Here is a 20703-nt window from a genome sequence, read left to right as displayed (position 1 = left end):
TACATCTGCAACTGCTGCATCTGCAGATGCATCTGTTTGCTCCGTGCGACCATCTTTCTTACACCGCATTCTCTTGACACGCTTGTTCTGTGCAAGACGACACACTCAGTTAATGCATGAGCATCTATATTCAGTTCACTATGGGCGCCAAGGCAAGAGAGAGAGCCGGACCCGTTGCAATTGAAATTCCTAATGCTGCAGAATACGGAAGTATCCACTTCATCTTGAAATCAATGGAGCCCAGCCCAGATGAGCAGTGGGCCGAATCATCAAAAAAAAAGAGTCCCGACAGCAGCGGCGAGGCCCTCTTGGACCCTTGTTTGGCTCCGTTCAACCGTCACCCATGGCAATCGACTCTAGTAATCCCTTATTGTTGCAGTGCAGGTGAAGGTACTCTGTACAATATCTTTGTGCCTGAGGCCAAGGTGCAAGGCTATGTCCAGGGTACGCCATGGAGGGATGGATATGTGTGTAAGTGTCTCGTCTCGCTTGACATTACACTCTTACATACATTAGCCTCGATAGCCAATGACACCATTGGTATTTCGCTCTGCCTCTTCTCGACTGGCGTCAATATGGAACATTGTGGTGGATATCAGTCCGCTCTGTCCGGCCGAGGTTTTCCTTTTTCCCCGTGACTTACAATTGCTATCATTGTAGCCGCGGTGTTTTGATCGGCCCTCCACTTGCCTATGTGTAAGTGAGCGACTGACTTGGGGTACGCGGCTTGATTGAATGTGTAGGTATCCGTACTTTGTAGGTCATTCGTTTCTTTTTCGCCTCGACTAAAATCCCATGTTGGATTGACCGTTGGGCATTGATTACCGACGCAATATCGCGATAAGCTGCCCTTGCACATCAAACTTTGACCACCTCACGCAATGCCTCTCAAGCCAGCCACGGACTGGTCACCCCTGGCCTGGTCGAGATCTGCTTAGATCTATTTTATCCAATTCTCTTACACGACTCTGTTACCCACCGCGCAAGCAACGCCTGGACCCAGCCCAGCCACCACTGCGTCATTCTGAAGATGAATAAGTTTGCCTCTTGATCAACCTGACCAACCTTCTCTATATTTACCCTACAGTTCATCGAGAACTGGCTGAATGGATGTCACTCAGTCAAAAGATGCATGCCACGAGGTGGACATCCACCGGTGCATCTTTAGCCCTGCCCCTTGCCGCGCCAGCTGCGACAAGCGTCTGCCACTAACATGGATGCTCTCCACTTTCGCCTAGACCTTGCTCAAGCTTTGCTCCTCTCCATCACTGCAAAGTCCCCGCCGAGACCGGGTTCAGGTCATGGCTCCATGCCTGGGCCATCGTCTGATGAGTTTCCATTTACGGCTGCAATGATGGAAATGCCGACTTTTGGCTCCAAGTCCCAACATGTCTGTTCAACTGCGGGACATCTGAAGTCATCACGAGCCGCAGTTGCGGTCGCAGTCTACATATTGTTGTAAGATCCTTGGTCTGCCCTGCTCATACCTTATCCGCCATGAAGTCATTGAGAATGACTAGCCTGTAGATCTCTCGAAAATCAACCTACGAGATGTCTTTGTTTTCCTTGCAAGTCCCCGTCGTTCGTCAAACTATTCGTGTCTTGGCGCTCTTCAATTGCCTGCCTGAGGCTGCTTCGCCCGTCTTGTCACAGGCCAGAAATCCACACTAGATAATCCTTGTTATTTGATTGGTCAATTGGAGCCACTGCCGTTTTTGCTCCGCTTCGCTAGACTCTGTGTCTTACCTAAGTGCAAAAGGCCATATCGGACACGACAACTCTCTTCCAACGAGCCCCCTTCTTTCTCAAATTCAGATGTAAGGGTTCATTTGGAAGCCCTGTCTTGAAACCTGAACAATTTCGGAGTGATCAAAGTACATATCTTGGCTTGTGATAGAGGTCTAGTTAGCAAATTGAAGTTCCATTCCTGAAAGAGGGATTACCCTACAGTTCAACAGATGAACGAACCTTCCTGACTCAGTTTTTACTTTTGCTCCTTGCTCAGTGACCCCGCCCCACCACACTTCTTCCGCCCTCCTTCGTCATAACCTCATTCAACTTGCTGCTTTATCGAGATCACTCCAAAACCAAGCTCATGTCAAGCTCAAGCTTTTGAAAAGGTTCCTGCGCCCAATCTCAGCCTTGAACAGATCTCTTTGGTGCTGCAGCTACTATCATACAGCTACAGCTACTGTACTGCACTTCCAATTGAAGCTTGACAATCGACTAAAGCCACCGAACCCTAACCATGGAGCTTCCCTTTGTTACCCTCGATGTTTTCACAAAGACTCGCTATCGAGGCAATCCTCTCGCCGTAGTTACGATTCCCGCAGATGGAAAGACTACCAAGCCTACACAAGAGCAGAAGCAAACCATTGCCCGCGAATTTAACCTCTCCGAGACGGTATTTATCCACGAGAACGATCCCGACGTGGACAGTGATGTCACCCGCAGAGTGATCGACATCTTTACCGTTGACACTGAGATCCCGTTTGCCGGACATCCCACCATAGGCGCCGCTGTCACCCTCATCCCTAAAGGCGTTGATACAGTGATAACAAAGGCAGGCCCAATCGCTCTTGTCCAGACCCGCCCTGGATATATCCAAGCTGCCATCCCACACAACGTTCGCTGCCACCAGAAGACCTTGGCCGACCTATCTGTACCAGCCCCTGGCCAAATATCCTCAGACCCTGCGATACGCGAATATGAACTTAACGCACCTCTGTTCAGTATTGTCAATGGCATGACATTTGCGCTCATCAAGCTTCCAGATCTTGAGCATCTCAGAAAGGTCCAGACGTGTGGTACATCCCTGCCCGTACATAAGCTTCTTGACGCTGGTTGGGAGAATGGTCTCCTGTGCAAGTACTACTATGTGATCAACAGCCAACACGAGGAAGACGGCGTGACAGTTTGCTGTATTCGTTCGAGAATGATGGAAGCTGTTATCGAAGACCCTGCTACAGGCAGTGCTGCAAGTGCGCTTTCGAGCTATCTTTCGCTTCAGCAGACTGACCTCAGTGATCATGCCTTTCGATATGAGATTGACCAGGGGGTCGAGATGGGCCGGGAGAGTAACATTATAGTTGACGTTGATGTGAAGGAGTCCAAGATCGATACTGTGAAGCTTTCAGGGACAGCTACACCGGTGATGCGCGGTCATATCAGTATCTAGTTCACCGCACCGAGCGAGATCAAAATATTATACGAATAAATACAGCAGATCCAAAATCGATCATGCGTATGGTATTGTCTTTGACAAATCGTAAATACTATCGTACAGTAATACAGTATTAGCCGCGAATTGATTTCGGCCTGAAGACACTCTCGTCCCCCCAGACGAGTCGACTCAGCACCTCATAACAACACGCTCCTCTATAATTCTGAATTCTTTTTTTTGGACCCAACGCCCCGTTCATCTCACAATTCATCATGATGCATCGCCTCCCAAACCAAAAAACCCCTACTGATAGCATATTATGATTCTCCTATAGTTTCTTCCTTGTGCCGTTATGCCCAAGTGCCCCGTTATGGACTAAATACGTGGCCTCCAGTTTAAGTTTGTGAAAGTACCCGTGAAAATTTCTCGGCAACCTGAGAGCACATGTTAGTATTGAGATAAGTGGTGGATTTGCGTTTTAGACTTACATCAGGAGTTGCCTTGATAAAGGGGAGATCGAAGAACATGTACTTTTCGTTCTTCATGAGCTCCACAACAGTGCATAGAAGACCCCATGGCTGAGGCCAATAACTAACTAGTCGCTCAAGCAACACTCGGGTGATCTCCTGACGGATTTCGGTCTCCTCGGGATCGCTAAGGTCCTTGCCGAAAAGGAGCAGAAGTGTCTGTCGGTAGAAAGTGGTGTGCGCGTTTGGAAACCTGAGTTGATTGACCATACTGACAAGGAGATAGTATCTAACCTCTGCCGTGAGCTCATGAATGATCAGATCAAGAAGGTACACTCCATGCTCGTCACCGGTCACAGAAATCGCAGTACCCGCTTGCGCCGCCTTCTCCGCTGCGTGCTGTCCGGTATAAATGACAATAGCATCAATGACCGCAGTATTAGCAGAAACAGGAACATGGCCGTATGTAGTCGTCTTAGGAACATCCAGTTTCATGGCACGTGTGATATTTGCGGCGATGTCTTCTGTTGGGCCACTCTGAAGCGCTTGATCGATGGCATCGAATAGTCCATAAGCCTGGAGGACGGAGACAGCATCGTGTATGAGACCAGGATGAACGCGCGCCTCGTCAGGCTGGTCTTTGGCACTAGCATCACCAAACCTTGATATTTGGTGGTGAGGGCTGGCAGCCACGACAGCGTTAAGCAGCTGGGTACAATGAGGTGGAATGCTAGCACAAAGCTTGACGTGATTAGCTGCAACAAACTCTGGGAAGTCGTGGTACAGAACGACAAGGAGCTTGAAGGTAGCGCGATAAATATCCTTTGCAATGTTGGAGACCTCGAATACCTTAAGTTGATTACCCAGAGTATCAAGCAACTGGCAGACGAGGTTGACGAAGGGTCTCCAGCCGGCACCGTCGGGCAACTGTAGAATCGCAGGCATGAATGCGCGGTGTTGAACAAGGGACAGCCAGCCATAGATAAAGCCAGGAATAAACACAGGTCCCATTCTGTTGAGTCGAGCTGCAACCTTGATCAGAACCTCTCGGCGTTCGTCGTCTGACAAGGTCTCGGAAATGGCTTGGATCTCATGGAAAAGCATAGACAAGAGGCGGAAGAAAACCTTTTGGTTTAAATCCTCTCCGCGCTTCACATGGTGATTGTTAAGGATAAGCTCAATGAGCGAAAGAACTGAGTCGATGAAGGCTGGCCGAGTGGATGTCGGTTCGAAACCCATGCCGATAAAAGTTCCGATGAGCTTGGAGAGTGCATCCACCATCAAGTAGGCATCGCCAATAGGTCCTGTGCGTACAATGTATTCGAAACGATCTGCAGAGAGATCAAGCGCGATGCGGATGAAGACAAAAAAGTCGCTTCGGGTTTGCAGAACCTGGCCCATCTGCAGTTGTTGCACGAATGCAGTGACAATCTTATCCGATGCATTGTTGTTATGGCAAAGGCGAATCCATTCCTCGAAAACATACTCTATCTGGTCGTGTTTGTAGAGAGCTTGGTTATCGACTGGTGTTGGGCGTGTGAGACCTGAGTTGATTAGCTTCGACTTGATTCGTTGGCCGGCAGAGGAGTCAGGTTCCTCCAAGATCCAAGCCCACGCTGCCTCCAAGGTGGAAGCAAAGTCGGCGTAGAGAGCAATTGGTCGAGCGTCGAGAAGAGTAAGATCCAGCATGTGCTCCAAGAAATCGAGAGAACCCTCCTTGCGAGCCTGGAGTGCTTTAGACATGGCCAAATCAATACTTCTCCACTCCAGTAGATCCGTTCGGACCAACGCTGCGAGCAAAGGCAAGTTCAAGAAGGTAGATCCAGGCTGCTGAGCGAAGAGAGTACGGATACGGCTGTTAAGAGCAGGACCGGAGATCTTTCTCAGTGTCTCCAATACATGAACCAAGCTTTCAAGAGTTAAGTTATCGTCCACCTGCGCGAAGATGAGACCGATGATTTGCTCCGCAGCGTAGATAGCAAATTCCTCAGAGCTCTGGGATGTCTTAATGATGAGCTGGACAAGCGCATCGACAACATCCAAAAGCGAATGAGGTCGTGGCAAGCCTTGGAAATGTTCCTCGGGTGCTTCACTAGCCACCCTGACAAGTTCCTGGAGCAATTTGTTAACTCGCTCAGCCATGTTCTGAACATTCAGTTGGAAGCCAGGTGACCTTCCGTTAGACATGGCGTTAGCCCCGCTGTGAACAGGCGCATAAGGTTGTTGCATTTGAGCACCCAGATGTTGCTGGATCGAAGGAGTTTCTGCAGGTGTTGGAATGTTGGGAACAGTAGTAAATGGCTCCTGCAAGACCTCGTTCGCCATCGATCTCGTAGCATCAGAGGCTGATTGACCATGGGAGGGAGTGGGGAGGGTGGCGCTGCGTGGTTGACGAGCAAAATCTTCATATATGGCCATTTGCTCCTGATTTAATCCGTTAATATTGGGCGAAAGCTTGTATGGGTGAGGTATAGCCATGGCCCACCGGCTGAGGCCCGAGTCGAAATAAGGTTCATTGGGCCTGTGATTGCGGTGCCGTCGACGGGCCTCAAGCTCGGATTCGATCATCTCCTCAATCTCAGGGACAGCTCTCTCTTCGGCCTGCTTTTCGATAATGTTGCAGGCTAGATCCAAATTGGAGTTGACGCACATAATGATTGTGCCCTCGGGAAGCCCCTGAGGAAGATCGTTCGAAAGGTTTCGCATGTAATTAGTAAAATTGGCACGAAGGGGCTCCTTGGAGGTAACGAGAGCCAGGCTGCCGGCCGTGGCCTTCACCATACTGACAGCGGAGGTTCGTACGCGATTCTCGTCAGGCTCAATAGCAAAGTCCTTATGGATCATTTGCTGAGTTGAGATCGCAGCAATAGTAACTGATCGATCAACGACAGGCTGGATTATGTCCTGCAGGGCACGACTGAGCGCCGTACGCACAATCTCGTGAAGCCTGGTGGTGCTAACAACCATCTCGTTAGTGGGAGGAATATTGATTAATGGACCAAGATCTGGGATGGTTGGGGCGAGCGCTTGAGGCGATAGTCCAGTGCCAACAGCGGGACCGATGCCATTCAGCGACAGGTTCTCGAAAGCGTCGAGCTGTTCGGCTGGCAAGACATCAGCTGGTTCTTCAACGACAACTGGCCGGTTCAAAATCTCCCCGGAGGGCTCAATGCTCTTATGATCAAGGTTCAGGCCCTTGCACAAAACCTCAATTTCGAACTTCAGGTTGAGCTTTAGTTCGGCATGATGGTAGAGCTCGATCAGCAAATGGATGATATCCATTAGCCAGGGGTTCGGAGGCCTGAAGACTGCCGATGTGGCGCCTTGTGTCAATACTTTACAGACGAAAGGTATGACAACAATCAGCCTTTTTGTATCGTGCGCCTCGATCAGAAGTTGCTTAAATGCGATATTCTTGTGCTTGATGGGGCGGTCGCGTGCCAGAGTTAGGAGACCTAACCAGCCACCCAGATTCTTGAGGTGAGTCCTTTCGGTCGAGTTCTGCATTGTCGCCTCCGAGTTCAACATCCGGCAAACGCTAACATAGGTTTCTCGTAAAACCTCACTCCACAGAGACTTGTCCTCGAGCAGCCTGACCAGTTCGAGATACACGTGATGGTAGTTTGGCTGCATTTTGGCGCGTTCCTCGACCAAATGACTGGCAAACCACTGTTGGTGACGGCGTTCCATGGTTTCTCGCAGTTCTTGACACATCCCCTGGAGCGTTCCCTCGGTGATGTTGTTGAGAACAAACTGTACCTTGTCCTGGGCACCCTCATCCGGATCTTCGAATTCAACGCCGGGAGGTGGTGAATCAACATTAAGAGAAGCGAATGCTGGTGCTTGACGATCGGCGCTCGCAAGCTCTTCAGCGTTTCCATTCGGGAATGCCTCGCCTTGGTAACCCAGCCCATGGGGCGTCCCGGCACCGTTGCGCCCTCGTGAAAGCTCCTCCTCGTGCTCACGCACGACCTCCTCTGCCTTTCTGAAAGCCTCTGTGTTATGAAGTCCTTGAATTTGGCAAAGCTGTCTGCAAAAGGTAGGCCACTCTCGAAACCGAACAAACAGCTGCATTAGTGCCTGAAGACCGAATTTGTACATAGGATCCTCTTGAGAATGATCCCGGACGGCTTCCAAGATCATGCCCAATCCAATTTGAAGAGGTAGGTTGGAAACAAGCTTATGTGAGATAATGCCACCAAAGAGAACCGCGGTAGTAGCGAGGGCCTCCAATGGATAATCCCCATAATGATTATACTCATCGAAGAGCCCATGAATCATACAGGCAAAGACATCTTGATCGAGAGGGTCCCTGGAGTGCTTGTACTGATTCAAAACCTCGACGATGTTCCGAACTTGCACTTCTTCGCTGTACATCTTCTTGTAATGTTCTTCCATCTTGCCGTTGGCAATTGGCGACAAAGCGTTCCCATCCTTTCCGTTAGCGTCAATGATGTCGTCGTAGCCTTCGCCATAATTGATCAACCGTGGGTACGCGATGATACAGTGCCGCTGAACCATGGTCAGTTCAGGAATCGGAGTGCTAGGCAAAAAGTCCTCGAGAATTCGTAGCAATGCGGATACCGTACGGACTTGGAGCGTGGTAGAATTCTTAATAGCAGGTTGACCATCGGCTCCACCCCGTTGATATTGGCTTTCCAGATTGGCCTTGATCAATAGGAACTGCAAAAGAGTGCGAGAGATTTCGTTGCTCCGTTCAGCATTATTGCGCGCCCAATTGGACAGATCCAGGTATCCTTCAGCATGTGCCAGAGCAGCCAAATCAATGCCGAAACCGTTGGGTAGGTACACAAGCGAGTCCAGCCAGTTGTGCTTCACTGCATGTTCGAAAACAAGCGGAAGATCCACCGGCTTGATGGCATGTGCATCAATCAAGCGTTGGATCACCCAATCCTTGTCCTTCCTCCACAGACTATCGAGAACAAAGTCGTATTCAGGCGAGCGTTTGTAGAGGAAGTTCTCAAATAAGGAGCCTAGGGTTTCCACAGCCATGGGAGCCCAGTGTTGTCGGGGCACCTCGAAGGCAGACACCAAGAAAATGTCCAAATTAGGTACTACCACTTCTTGGAAAAGCCGTTTGGCTTCAATACTAGTGGAAGCCATGACAGAACTAAGCGCAACGTTGAAGATCGAGGAAAGTGCGGCAACGGAAACGAGCGGATGCTTGACAGCAACAGCGGCTCGCTCTTGGACGTTGTGAGGTGAATTGGCGTAATCGTCGATGGTAATGCTGCGCTGAAGCCCAGGGATTGTTGTCGCGTCCAGCTGTTCCGGAACTAAAGAGGCATAGGCACTAACAAAAGAGAGCTGAGCCTCTGGGTTTCTCCAGACACCGCCCCATAGCCTCTGAATATCGAAACCAGTCTTAGAGTCCTGCGCGATGGGTAGAAAGGCTTGGTAGAGACGCAGAAACTGCTGGGAAGATACCCGAGCAGAAGGTTGATCGAACAAGATTATTACCTCCATCCAATCAAATGTCTTCGGAAGTACCCGTCTCAACGCGGCAACCAAGATACTAGGATCTTGTTGAGGGGTTTGGCTGATGGCTGTAAAGGTCATGGCGGCCGAGATTTGTTCGGGGACTATTTGCAGGCTACTGGGTCGATTCTGTAAGTACGAGACACAGGTTTCCTCATCCCGGGTGAATTCAATCCCGATTTTCTGGATGTACTTGACCAGCCCATTGGAGGGTCGATCAGCAAGCACTCTGCTAAGATCGAGGGCCGCAAGAATCTCGGACGGTGGTGTTTGCTCCGGGGTCTGACCGAGCCATCGCTTCGTGACGGAAACCTCGAGATCGAGTTCAGCAGACTCATTAAAGCTGGGAGGGTGGTACTGAAGAAATCGTTCCAGGATCATGGCGATGAAAGGAGGAGATAGGTCGGCGTGGGCGTCAAGGGTAGGTCGAGAAATAATGTCGAGGAAAGAGGGGAAGTTGGTGGATAATATAGCATCGGCTGCAATTGGATTAAGTACGATTGACGAGGTAGCTTTTTAAAGGAGCTTGACTTACCCTTTGTCTTCAGATCTACCCGAGAACCAAGCTTGAATGCCAAAGCTAACAATGTCTTCTCTAACGCATCGAGCTTAAAATGTTCCATGAAGGTTGACAGATCAAAGTCGCGAAAGATGTCTTCGGTGCCGCTTTCAATCGACTCGGCGATTTTACTTGCTTGATTGACATCATGTGAAATCTTTCGCATCTCGCCCACGAGGATATGATAGTTCCCGGGATTTGAGACAGGCCTATTGAGGCCAGGGAATATTTGCGGCGCATTGCCGGCAACGAGCCGGGTGAAATACTTTGAAAAGACTTCCATGCCGTGATCATCGATGAGCTATAGCACAAATGACTCGTCAGCAAACTGGTAACTGAATAGCAACAGAGGTAGGTAGCCAAACCTTCTTCAATTGATCAACCTGTAATTCCCACTTCGCACGGTCCTTATCCTCTTTGATAGTGCTGAGCAGAAGATAGACCTGGGCCACAACAATTTTGGTGAGAGAGTTGGTGCCCGTTGGACTGCTGGCGCTGGGACTTGCGCCAGCACTGAGAATGGCAGCCTGCGATGGGTGGGGTGAATGGCTCGCACCCGTCTGTAGTGTCTGCGCAGGATTGGGCGAAAATGATCCCGCTCGAGGTGGTGGGACCATGGAGTATATTCGCGGCGGAGGGAGATGAGATGATGGAGCGCCTGCTCTCGGTGTGGTGGCAGGTCGGAAAGCTCACGAAGCGAGCGAGCGGGGAAGTGTTTAGGAGAATAAGTCGATATATAAGGTTCCTACATGGGGGAGCGGCCTAATAAAGCAGCAACCAGGGGACGTGATGGCGGAACCAGTTACTGCGCGATCGTGCAACCGGTTTCGATAACCAGAGACTCGTGAGTTGGACTCGACTCGAAGGTGGAGATAGATGGAGGTACGTGTCGAACTCAATGGTCGTCGGAAAGAGATCGCCGAAAACGCAGCAAACTGTATAGCTCGGGGGGAAGCCTGCAGCGATTCGGCGTCAGTTGATCCAGCGGAAGTCAGAGTATGGATGGCGCGTGGTGATGCAAGTATCGATATCGTCAAGACAGTCCGTACGTGGTCGATGTTGGGTTTGGAGGACAAGGTACAGTAACTGAAAATGACAAGGTACCGGAGAACGGCAAATCCCGATCCGTCAAAAGCTCCACTATACCCGCATCACGTGCCTTGGGGTCGCTGAGTGTTGGTCAACATCCTCCCGTCCCAGAGGACCAGGTTTAGCTGGCATGGGGGATGGCCAATGCTCCAGACGTTGCCCTGCCAACAACAACGACGCCACCAAAACAATCGAGCTAGTTACTCCATAGATAGCAACGCACTCTTTAACAGCCTTGAATCAGCTACATACCTCGTGTCTCGCTTCCTCCATCATTAGTGTGGAGTGCAGTGTGACTGAGGCTGGTCCTTTGATTTTCGCTATCCAATTTTAAAAGAATATCGTTACCAGCTGTCAATTAGCAAAGGTTGTTAGTTGTTTGACCGACATTTGGGCATCATGCCTGGCTCAACGGTCGAGACTCCAGCCGTTGCGCTGTCTTGTAAGTGAAAGCCAATTTGATGCTGGTATGCCTTGCTGATACATAAATGTCCAGTCGCAAACAACTTCTGGGGTAAAGAAGATGCCGGAGTTACGCCACTGCTCAGTCGCATGACGGCAGCGAAGACAACATGCGATGAATTAAGAGCATTCTATGGCGGTAAGTACACATCTGTGAGCTATTTCAAGGCAGTCTTACTGATCTTCTACAGCTCGAGCGTCGATTGAAGAAGAATATTCCCGTAAAATGCTAAACCTTAGCCGCAAGGCCTTGGGTTCTCAAGAATCTGGCACACTGAAGACATCGTTGGATACTGTCCGAGGCGAAGTGGAACAGATGGCCAAACAGCATCAACTCATCGGCGCAGAGATGAAGTCAGAACTCGAGGAACCACTCGCTGCTTTCGCAGGTGGAATGAAGGAACGTCGAAAGATTATACAAAACACCGTCGAAAAGCTACTCAAGGTCAAGATGCAGCAAACCCAGCAAGTCAACAAGGTCAGCGGCTACCTTCTTTACCCCGAGTGATTTAAACTAACAGGACTACAGACAAGAGACAAGTACGAGCAAGAATGTTTGAAGATTAAAGGCTACCTGGCTCAAGGCCACATGGTCATGGGCCAAGAAGAGCGTCGCAACAAGGCAAAACTAGAAAAGACGCAGATCAGTCTCGCAGCCTCCAGTACCGAATACGAAAACGCCGTGAAAGCACTGGAAGACACAACAGCAAGATGGAACAGAGAGTGGAAGTCGGCTGCCGACAAATTTCAAGACCTGGAAGAAGAGCGCCTGGACTTCACCAAGAGCAGCTTGTGGACGTTTGCCAACATTGCCTCGACAGTATGCGTTAGTGACGATTCATCGTGCGAAAAGATCCGACTGTCTTTGGAAGTTATGGATGTGGAGAAGGACATAATCACATTCATCACCGAGAAGGGAACTGGACAAGAGATTCCAGATGCGCCCAAATACATCAACTTCTGTCGTGGGGATGTGACGGACAACCAGTCTGAGACGTCAGAGGACGACAACTACTCTGTTGCCCAGTTTCCTCGCATGATCAACCCTGCTTTCCGATCATCTTCTCCCCAGCCGTCAACCTTTGAGTCGCATCATGACCCAAACTCTGCATTAGCCAAGGAGCTGGCACACAAAGACAACGCTCCTGCCAAACGTGAGCCCAACGCTCCAGTCCCGAAGCCAGCCACGTTGCCTCCCGACGACATACTTCAAATTGGCGCTCAGAAGACCCAGCACCAACAAATCCAGGCGCCCCCTCAGCAGCGTCAACAGCACCAGACGCAAATGCAACACTCCTCTCAGCTGCAGCACCACTCTCAGTTGCAGCGTCCTTCCCAGTTTCAACAACACGCCCAGCTGCAACATCCCTCTCAGCTGCAGCATCCTTCTCAGCTACAGCATCCTTCTCAGATGCAACGTCCTTCTCAGTCGCAGCGTCCTTCCCAACTTCAGCACCCAGCTCAGCTACAGCACCCCTCCCAACTCCAGCATCAACCTCAACATCAATATTCCCCGCAGCGCCAGCACCCTTCTCAACAGCCCCCACAGAGTATGGATCATCGCATGCAACAACAAATGAGACCTCTGGAGATGAGAGCTGCAGACAATAGAGCTGCAGACATGAGAAGTACAAACATACGGCAGCACGAGCCCAGACCTTCTTTGGAGATGCGCCATTCTGGAGAAGTACGACCCTCGATGCAATCTAGACCTAGCGTCGATACGAGACAAGGATCGGACGCAAGAACATCTTTGGAGCTACGACGTCCTATCGAAGATACTCCTCGGCGTCAGCAACCTGCGGCTTATACCGCATATGATGCCAGCCGCCACGGTCCGGTTTCAGCAGTCCCCCATGATCCCTATCCCACGGACGGCATGACCATGCTCTGCAGGACTGGACCAAGTCCGATCTCCGACCACAGTTCGCAGGTGACATCGGCTCGACCTTCAAGCAGGGACTCGCATAGTGATTATTCGAACCCGAACTCATTCTCTAGTGTGGAGCCCCCGAGTGGCAAGACTTCGCCTGTCAAGCAAGATCCCATCAGGCAAGATCCGGCCCCTGCTCCAGCCCCTGCCCCTGTGCCAGCTCCTGTAAAAGCGCCAGCACCCGTCGCAGTTCCCACGCCGGCTCCTGCACCTGCTCCCAAGGCAGTCTCTACACCTGTTGCTACCCCTGCTGCCGCCGCTGCACCCGCCGCCGTCGCTTCTACTCCTAGCCCAGTCAAGCTAGTAGCTAAAAAGAAGAGTGGTGGTTTCTTGAAGAACCACAGTCCCTTCAGACGCAAGAGCCAGAAGGAACTCCAACAATCAAACAGGAACACTTGGCACGCACCAAGCACACAAAACTCGACCAGCCCGGTTCGTAGACCCCAGCTACAGACCCAAGAGTCAACGAACAATGTGGCGACCCAAGAACGCACTCAGAGCCCTGAGCCAATCGATGCCAACGCCAGCCTGGCTCTCGGTGTTGGGCAGAATGTCTTCTCAGTTTCAACACCTGATACGAAGAAGAAGCCTGGCGCTGCTGCCGCAACTCAAGAACCAGCAGAAGAGACAGATCCTATAGCACTTGCTCTCGCCGAACTCAAGAGTGTTACCTTGGGTCAGAATTCCTCGATGAGGGTCTCAGCCGATCATTATTCCGGCCTTGCATCACCGGCACTGGGGTCGGAGGCTGCTTCACGACAAGCTTCTGCCACTCGAACAGTACCGACCCCGACCAATCCTGATGTTGCGGCTGCAAAGAGAGGAACACCTCCGCCATCATATCAAAACCCGGCATCACGCTTAGGTGTTCCGCCGCCCGCCGTCACTTCAAGGGCGATGAAGGAGGCCACAAAGAAGGCCACCTCGCAAACACGCAGCATGTTTGAGAATGGAGCCACCTCACCGGGAGCTTTCAACAGCACTGCTTCGAGAACCAACACACGCGCCACCGAGACTAAACGAACAGAGCCATCCTTGAGCCAAAGTGTCCCACCCACAGCTTCACGGCCTGCCACCAGAACCGCTACACACGGTAGAGGCGAATCGGGAAGCTATAGTTCAGCATCCATGTCTCGTCCTGGCACTCGCGGTACCGAAATGGGTCGAGGTGAAGCTGGCGGTTACGGCACACCACCCGTCGCACGATCAGGAACGAGGGCAACTGATATGTCTCGCGCGGACACGCGCGCCTTCAATGCCACTCCCCTCTCGCGACCTGGCACAAGGGGAAGTGACATGTCCCGTGGCGGAACCGGTATTTACGGCTCGTCGCCGGGCTCACGGCCCGGTACCAGAGGCGCCGATATGCCGAGAGCCACCTCGCCAGCACCAGCCAGGAGCGTTTCCCCTCAACCACCTATCAACGACAACATGAGTTATAGATCGGTGTCCCCAAACCCTTATGCTGCCAGCCAACGCTCTCCTTCCGTTATGAGCTCACCACAGAAGAACGGCTCCGCCCAAGGCTACTACCCCCAGTCGCCTGCCAGCCGAGGTCCTTCCCCTAACCCTTATGGCCAGCAGAGTCGACCCGGAAGTGGTTATGCAGGCAGCGATATGGCAATTCAACTAGCACCAGTCTCTGACCCCTATGGTTCTGTGAGAAGTCGAGGCAGCCGCCCTGCTTCCAGAGCTAACAGCTACTATGATGACGGCAGCACTCGTCAACGCAGCCAGAGCGTTGCCGATCCTTCGCGACTATATACCCCAGATGGTCGAGCTATTCTGCATTATGGTAAGTTCACTCCCGATCTCATGGTATTGATACGACACTGACACGAACTTTCCAGCACGCGCTCTGTATATGTACCAGGCCGCCATTCCTGAAGAGCTGAGCTTTGCCAAGGGCGATTATCTTGCTGTCTTACGCCACCAGGACGACGGATGGTGGGAAGCAGAAGTCCATGGCGGAGATGGAAGTGTCGGGCTGGTCCCAAGTAATTATCTTGCGGCATGCTGATTTTCCTGTAATATGAGCGACCTGGCTGATCATTTGCGCGACGTTTCCTGATGATTATGTTTTAACTTTTGTATTTGAGGCATTGATGGACTTGATTGACGACTTGATTTATTATACCTTTCGTTTTGCTGTTTCTCAACACAGCACTTCACTTATTTGGCATGAAGCTTGGGTCTGGATGGAGGGAGCCCAGTATGTTGTACGAGGATGTTATGATCGTTGGGCAAGATTGAAATGAAAGCTCTTCCTTTTTGCTTTTTATTACTATTACTATTAGAGAATTCCTATTTCCTAATGTTGAATTTGAACAAGAATCAATTTTCTTTGCAGTAAATTCCAATTCTAATTGTGACTGAATTGCATGCCATGTAAAGCAATCACAGTAGGTATCCATGGTAAATTGGTGAGCTCCCTGGACCCTACCTTGCCTATGACGTTGGAGCTGTCAGAGCTTAGAGAGGTAGCTTCCTTGCCCATCCATCCATCCCTGTCCATTTTGTCACCTTCACATGCCACTCGCTTGCTCACTATCTCACTCCCTTGGGCTTTCTCTCCCTTGTCGTGTGCCACTTTTGTTCCCTTCTCTCAATCTAACTTCACCTCATCCGAGTTGATGAGTTAGTTAGGTTCATCATGGTGAGTTGTGCTGATGACATTCACTCCATTGCACACAAACTAATCGAGCCCAAGGAAACTCTTCAAGAAACTGCCCGTGTCGTCACCTCTAAGCCTGTCCAACGAGCAGTTGTTAACACCGTTCTCCTCGTCTCAACCGCTGCCACTCTCTTCTGCACGGCTTCCATTGCGTCAGTGCTCTTCTTCCAGAATTTTCTGCCTCATGAGGTTGTGACTTTGCCAGTACATCTACAATATGGGTACGTGCTCTGATGTCGCGACCAGTTTGTCTGGCTCACTGACGCTGTTGGCCTTAGATCTGGAATTAATCCATATGGGATCACATCGCTACAAACGCCTCCTATGAAAACGCAGCAAGAGTACGATGTGTCCTTGGTACTGTCAATGCCGCGCTCGAACCCAAACGTGGAGCGCGGCAACTTTATGATTAGCCTGCACATGCTCGATTCCAAAGCTGATTCTGAGCTTCACACCGAGGCTGAGCGACATGCGTCGTTACACCAAGGTTTTGGAGGAGCCAATGTGTTGTTTAGCTCCCGCAGGCCTGCTCTGTTTCCATACGTTGATCCGCTCGTGTCTGTAGCATCCCGTGTCCTGTTTCTGATTTACCACCTGTTCACACCAGGATCCAGCACGAACTCAATGACCATCCCATTGGCGGAGCGAGTTCTGTTCTCAAAAGAATCGGTATTACCCAAGTCGGCATACATTGAGGTGGAGGCAGGACAGACTATCCAGGTTTACCATGCCTACCTGCAGCTCACAGCCCAGCTTCGCGGACTTCGTTGGATGATGGTACATTACCGCATTTCGACCTTCCTGGCTCTGACTGTTGTCTTCTGGGCCTTTGAGGTTATATTCATGGGTGTGGCTTGGGGACTATGGAGTGTCGCTTCCGGGTCGTCGCCTGGAGAGGACGATACCAAAGCCAGGAGACTCGAAGGCCTTAGAGATGACCATGAAAATGAGTACACTGATCGCGAAGAAACATTTCCTACGTATGGAAGGCAACAACCTCTCAAGTATGAGCCGGATATCAAGCCGGAACTGGATCCCGAACAGCCACTGTCAGAAATTCCTCGAGCAGGAGCCGATGCTGACGATGAAGATGATGGCAGCTTCGATGACGACAAAGACGACGAGGATGTACAACATAAGGATTCGGGTATTGGAACGAGTTACAGCGAGGAAGGTACATCGAGCATTCGGCGACGGACGTCCCGCAATAGACTGTGATGCGAAATTAGGTTGTGATGTGTGTTGCTCAGGAGGAACGATGCGAGAAGCCGGAGAACCAGATACCCATGGCTTATACTATTTATGGTAGACTAATGAGAAGTTGGCACTATACGACATTTGGTTGTATCTGAGGCATGTGTTATATCATATCCTAAACCATTATGGTCAATGTTGGTGCATGCCAGCTTAGTTGTAATTCTATGACGACCTCATAGCGGGCAAAGTTTGGTTGTTTAGACAGCCAGAACCTTGATTACAGCGTCCGGTTACTCTTGTCTATGGATCTGAGTTTAGGAAATAATGGAAGGCTGGCTGGCAGTTGACTGTTGAATGCGTTCAGGATTCGCGCCATATGACGAGCGGCAATTACGAGTAGTTCTAATGTTGTATACAACATTGCAAGAAGTACCAGAAGATTTAATAACGTAGTATATAACTTATAGTATAATACTGAGTCATTTGGACATTGTAAAGGTTCAATTTTGTTTCATATTGTAGGTCGGGTGCCTTCTGGCCCGCTATTTACCAACGAATTTTATAGCGGGCATCCACGTCCAACCCCTCCATATTGCTGCAACCCCCCCATTGAAGGCAGGGAGCACCCATGCTCTGGCTGATCTTGTAGGTAGTCTATCCCTATGGCTTCTCTTCCCATGGGTAGCCCCTCCACTTTCTTCCCGCGAACAAACAACCTACACTGGTTCATTCATCGACACGGCTTAGCAGTCTAGTTTGCAGTGCAGTGCATCAGTTAGACTATTCACTCCTCAGATTACCAGTCATATAAGAAATATGACCTTGAACTATTGAATTGTTCATCGTCTCCACCAACAACCCACCTCACTCTACAGTCGACCACCTCACTGCTACCACGACAGCACCGTGCCGCTGCCACTACCACTACGTACCGACCGCCATTACTAGCTCGATTCACCTGGACTCTATTGCGGGACCAACTACTGCGACCACCTCCACCGCCCGCCCGCTTGTTCCTCTCGACGTCTCCCGAACCACATCCGTTTGAACATTCACGACAAGGCCTGAGCTGAGCACACCGACCTGACCGTATGTGCTGAGTTTAGCACCAGCAAGCGACCGTCCGACTGCCTTTGCTGCTCGTGCTTCGCGCCAGCCTAGCCCTGACCAGCCCAACTTTCAACGAGCCTAAACGAGACCAAACGTACCGACCAAACCTTAGATCTCTCGCCGTTACCATCATCTCTGCCTCCCCTCACCCTCGATTGTACAAAACAATCCCCAACACGTACCGCCACGATGCCCTGCTTTAAGGGCATTGCGGTCAGCATCCATGCGAATTCTGCCCCGCTGCCAGAGCATGGCATGCAGAAACAATCTCGTCTCTCGCGGATCAGCACCTACATTCCTGTACCCCAACCTCAGCTCGCCGAGTCAAACAAACCTGAGCCTGCTAAATTCGCCATCTCCATCACGCTCCTTACCCCAGGACTGCCTATCCCATACTCAACCCCAAAGCCAAGTGATGAGAACCCTTATCCAAAGCCACAGTTCGTTGGTGGGCTCAACACTGGCGAACGAGGCAAGTCAACTGGTGTAGTTAACCCCTACATCCCTATGACCAACTCCGAGAACGAGACTATCGCTGCCTACATCTACTTTGACGGTCGAGCTAAAGAGGAAGTTGCTACTCTGCTGCGACCTGGTGAGGAAACTTGGGTGAACAGCCGTTGGGTTCAGGTCCCTGACTCTGAAGGTGGCGGTCTGGCCGAGCGCGAGTTCTTGTTCCGCGAGGTTGGCTTGGAACGATGGCTCAACGGTTTGGATCTCCAAGGACATGATGCTGCCGAGAAACTTGAGAAGCGTCGCCAGAAGTTTGAGAAGCGCCGGCGACGACAAGGGGCCCTTGAAGGCAACGCAAGCGCCGATGTAGAGGAAGGATCGTCGAGCCGAAGGAGCACACTACGCTACGGTGCCGATGACAAGTCCCCTATCGAGGCTGTCTTGGACGATTCCGATTCCTGGTCCGACGATGACGATGAACCACCTGAGGCAACTGGACAAATCAAAGTGGCTATGTTCCGTGTCCTCGCCTCCGGTGAAATCAAGAAGGGCGAGTACTCTCCTCAATTCGATGCCCATGATGGCGATGAAGACGATATGGGTTCCAAAGAAGGCAATGGAATCGACGCCGATGTTGAACACACCACGAGTTTTGCGAAACCCAAAACTCTTGATCCCAAAACTATTAGCACACAAACTGTGACAGGGATCGATGGCCCAGACAAGCCTTATGCCGTCTTTACCTTTTTCTATCGTGGAGAGCGTAAGTTTTATACCGTGGCATGGCCTCCTCATACTGACAAGCTGTTGCAGGACAATTGCAAAAGCTGGGCGTCATTCAATCGTCAAAGAACCCCCAGACGACACCAAGCTCCGTTAAGCGAAGATCGGGTCAACTTGACTTCTCGAACCTAGGACCCCTTAAGGCTGGTGGTACCGTTGGTTTCTCTGCCTTCCGCGACCAAGCTACTGAAGCCTCGAGACGGCGCAAGGCTCGAAAGAAGAGCAACGGAAATATTGCCGATGATAGCGACGACGACGATGATGATGACGACGAAAACCTGGGCAAGATGGAGGAAGTTTACGATAAGGAAGTAGACACCAAACTCGCGCCGGAAGATGTCAAGTTCCAGGGCGAACTTGCTGAGGGTGTGGACCGTATTCACGTAAGTTCTGACATGATCATGATTTGGGCTTCCTGACCTGACATCTTGGATATAGCTTAAGAGGGCGCATTCCGCGGACCCAGACAGCATAGCCGCCTCTTCCGCATCACAGACTCCCAATGCAGCCAACGCATCCACGTCCCTAGCACCTACCGCTGGAGGATCTCCTGCAAACAACAGTTCGTCAAATGCAGCAAGTCTCGATACCCCTAGCAAGTCCAGCTTCCAGAGCCCTCTCAAGAAGTACAGACCCAGCGTGGACTACTCAGCCGATGGTATTAGCTTTGGAACAGGCTCGGGCTTGAAGACGGAGTTGGATGCAGCGCCGTCTGGGGGGTCCGGATCTGGAACACCTTCCAACGTGGAGGCGCCAAAAGGGAAGAATGAAGACGAAGAAGAGCTATAGAAAGTATCGACTCGACTGACACGATGTTTCGCCCCGCTAGAGCGAGTCTAGCAACTGAATTACGAAGATGACGAAAAGCTAGCCAGCAGTTTTGTTTAGAACGAAACCGCTGTTAGTCTCATGCGGGTGGCACGAGCAGATTTGATATAGACTGGTGGATTATCATATCGGAAAAAGCCTGCGATTATGACAGAAATGAATGGTTGCAGCAGCGTTTAAAGGGTCCACGAAAAACATGACAGGTGTATTGGCGATGGTCAAGGAGGCCTTGGATGCTTCCAACGTTTTGGGAGTAAGTGGCGCGTTGAATTGAAAGGACCTGTAACATCTTTCTTGCTACAGGAAACAGGGAATTCTCTATTTCGAGGGATAGCAGGTTACTAGAGGCCGGAGGACCAAATCAACTACTTTGACCCAGCCACAAAGAACTGGCTGGCATGGTGCTCCATGAATCGGAATACTGTATATATTAGCTTGTTGGCAGAATTAAGATATGATTTTACAACACTAGCAAATTGAAGGAGA

At 50.8% G+C, this 20703-nt stretch overlaps 5 protein-coding genes across 5 annotated transcripts; 4 read left to right on the top strand and 1 right to left on the bottom strand.

Annotated features, from left to right (window-relative positions):
* The first annotated feature begins 1980 nt into the window (after positions 1 to 1980).
* Positions 1981 to 3229, top strand: B0J16DRAFT_342549 (uncharacterized protein). Its single transcript, XM_046127915.1, has one exon. The coding sequence runs from the start codon at positions 2249 to 2251 to the stop codon at positions 3176 to 3178; it is 930 nt and encodes a 309-aa protein (XP_045983400.1). The 5' UTR covers positions 1981 to 2248; the 3' UTR covers positions 3179 to 3229.
* B0J16DRAFT_305309 (CCR4-Not complex component, Not1-domain-containing protein) lies at positions 3230 to 10744 on the bottom strand. The gene is made up of 4 exons (XM_046124744.1): positions 10054 to 10744; positions 9665 to 9989; positions 3652 to 9608; positions 3230 to 3597 (listed from the first exon to the last, which is right to left on the bottom strand). The coding sequence occupies exons 1-4, from the start codon at positions 10303 to 10305 to the stop codon at positions 3559 to 3561; spliced, it is 6573 nt and encodes a 2190-aa protein (XP_045983399.1). The 5' UTR covers positions 10306 to 10744; the 3' UTR covers positions 3230 to 3558.
* A 267-nt stretch (positions 10745 to 11011) lies between these two features.
* B0J16DRAFT_287581 (uncharacterized protein) lies at positions 11012 to 13758 on the top strand (the record flags this gene model as incomplete). Its single annotated transcript, XM_046124137.1, has 4 exons — positions 11012 to 11219; positions 11274 to 11378; positions 11431 to 11717; positions 11769 to 13758. Coding segments are annotated over exons 1-4 (2424 nt in total), but the record flags the coding sequence as incomplete, so codon positions are not given.
* Positions 13759 to 15580: 1822 nt separating this feature from the next.
* On the top strand, positions 15581 to 17210 carry B0J16DRAFT_415080 (tubulin-tyrosine ligase). The gene is made up of 3 exons (XM_046133494.1): positions 15581 to 15828; positions 15883 to 16067; positions 16125 to 17210. The coding sequence occupies exons 1-3, from the start codon at positions 15826 to 15828 to the stop codon at positions 17062 to 17064; spliced, it is 1128 nt and encodes a 375-aa protein (XP_045983397.1). The 5' UTR covers positions 15581 to 15825; the 3' UTR covers positions 17065 to 17210.
* Positions 17211 to 18342: 1132 nt separating this feature from the next.
* On the top strand, positions 18343 to 20178 carry B0J16DRAFT_384809 (uncharacterized protein; the record flags this gene model as incomplete). The annotated part of the gene is made up of 3 exons (XM_046131456.1): positions 18343 to 19369; positions 19420 to 19772; positions 19828 to 20178. The coding sequence occupies 3 exons, from the start codon at positions 18343 to 18345 to the stop codon at positions 20176 to 20178; spliced, it is 1731 nt and encodes a 576-aa protein (XP_045983396.1).
* Between the last annotated feature and the right edge of the window lie 525 nt (positions 20179 to 20703).

Source organism: Fusarium flagelliforme (genome assembly GCF_020744385.1).
Source record: "Fusarium flagelliforme strain FIESC 12 MPI-CAGE-AA-0113 chromosome Unknown B0J16scaffold_4, whole genome shotgun sequence".
NCBI classification, from domain to species: domain Eukaryota; kingdom Fungi; phylum Ascomycota; class Sordariomycetes; order Hypocreales; family Nectriaceae; genus Fusarium; species Fusarium flagelliforme.
The sequence above is the reverse complement of the archived record's forward strand: the minus strand, read 5'-3'. Positions and strand labels throughout refer to the sequence as shown.

What these genes read in the sequence shown, in the direction of transcription:
- B0J16DRAFT_342549 (XM_046127915.1), top strand. Translation starts at nt 2,249, where the DNA reads ATGGAGCTTCCCTTTGTTACCCTCGATGTTTTCACAAAGACTCGCTAT.
- B0J16DRAFT_305309 (XM_046124744.1), bottom strand. Translation starts at nt 10,305, where the DNA reads ATGGTCCCACCACCTCGAGCGGGATCATTTTCGCCCAATCCTGCGCAG. An exon ending in GGTAGATCTGAAGACAAAGG is followed by an intron (nt 9,609 to 9,664) that starts GTAAGTCAAGCT and finishes ATCCAATTGCAG; the next exon opens with CCGATGCTATATTATCCACC. An exon ending in TTATCAAGGCAACTCCTGAT is followed by an intron (nt 3,598 to 3,651) that starts GTAAGTCTAAAA and finishes ATGTGCTCTCAG; the next exon opens with GTTGCCGAGAAATTTTCACG.
- B0J16DRAFT_415080 (XM_046133494.1), top strand. An exon ending in CCAGTACATCTACAATATGG is followed by an intron (nt 16,068 to 16,124) that starts GTACGTGCTCTG and finishes TGTTGGCCTTAG; the next exon opens with ATCTGGAATTAATCCATATG.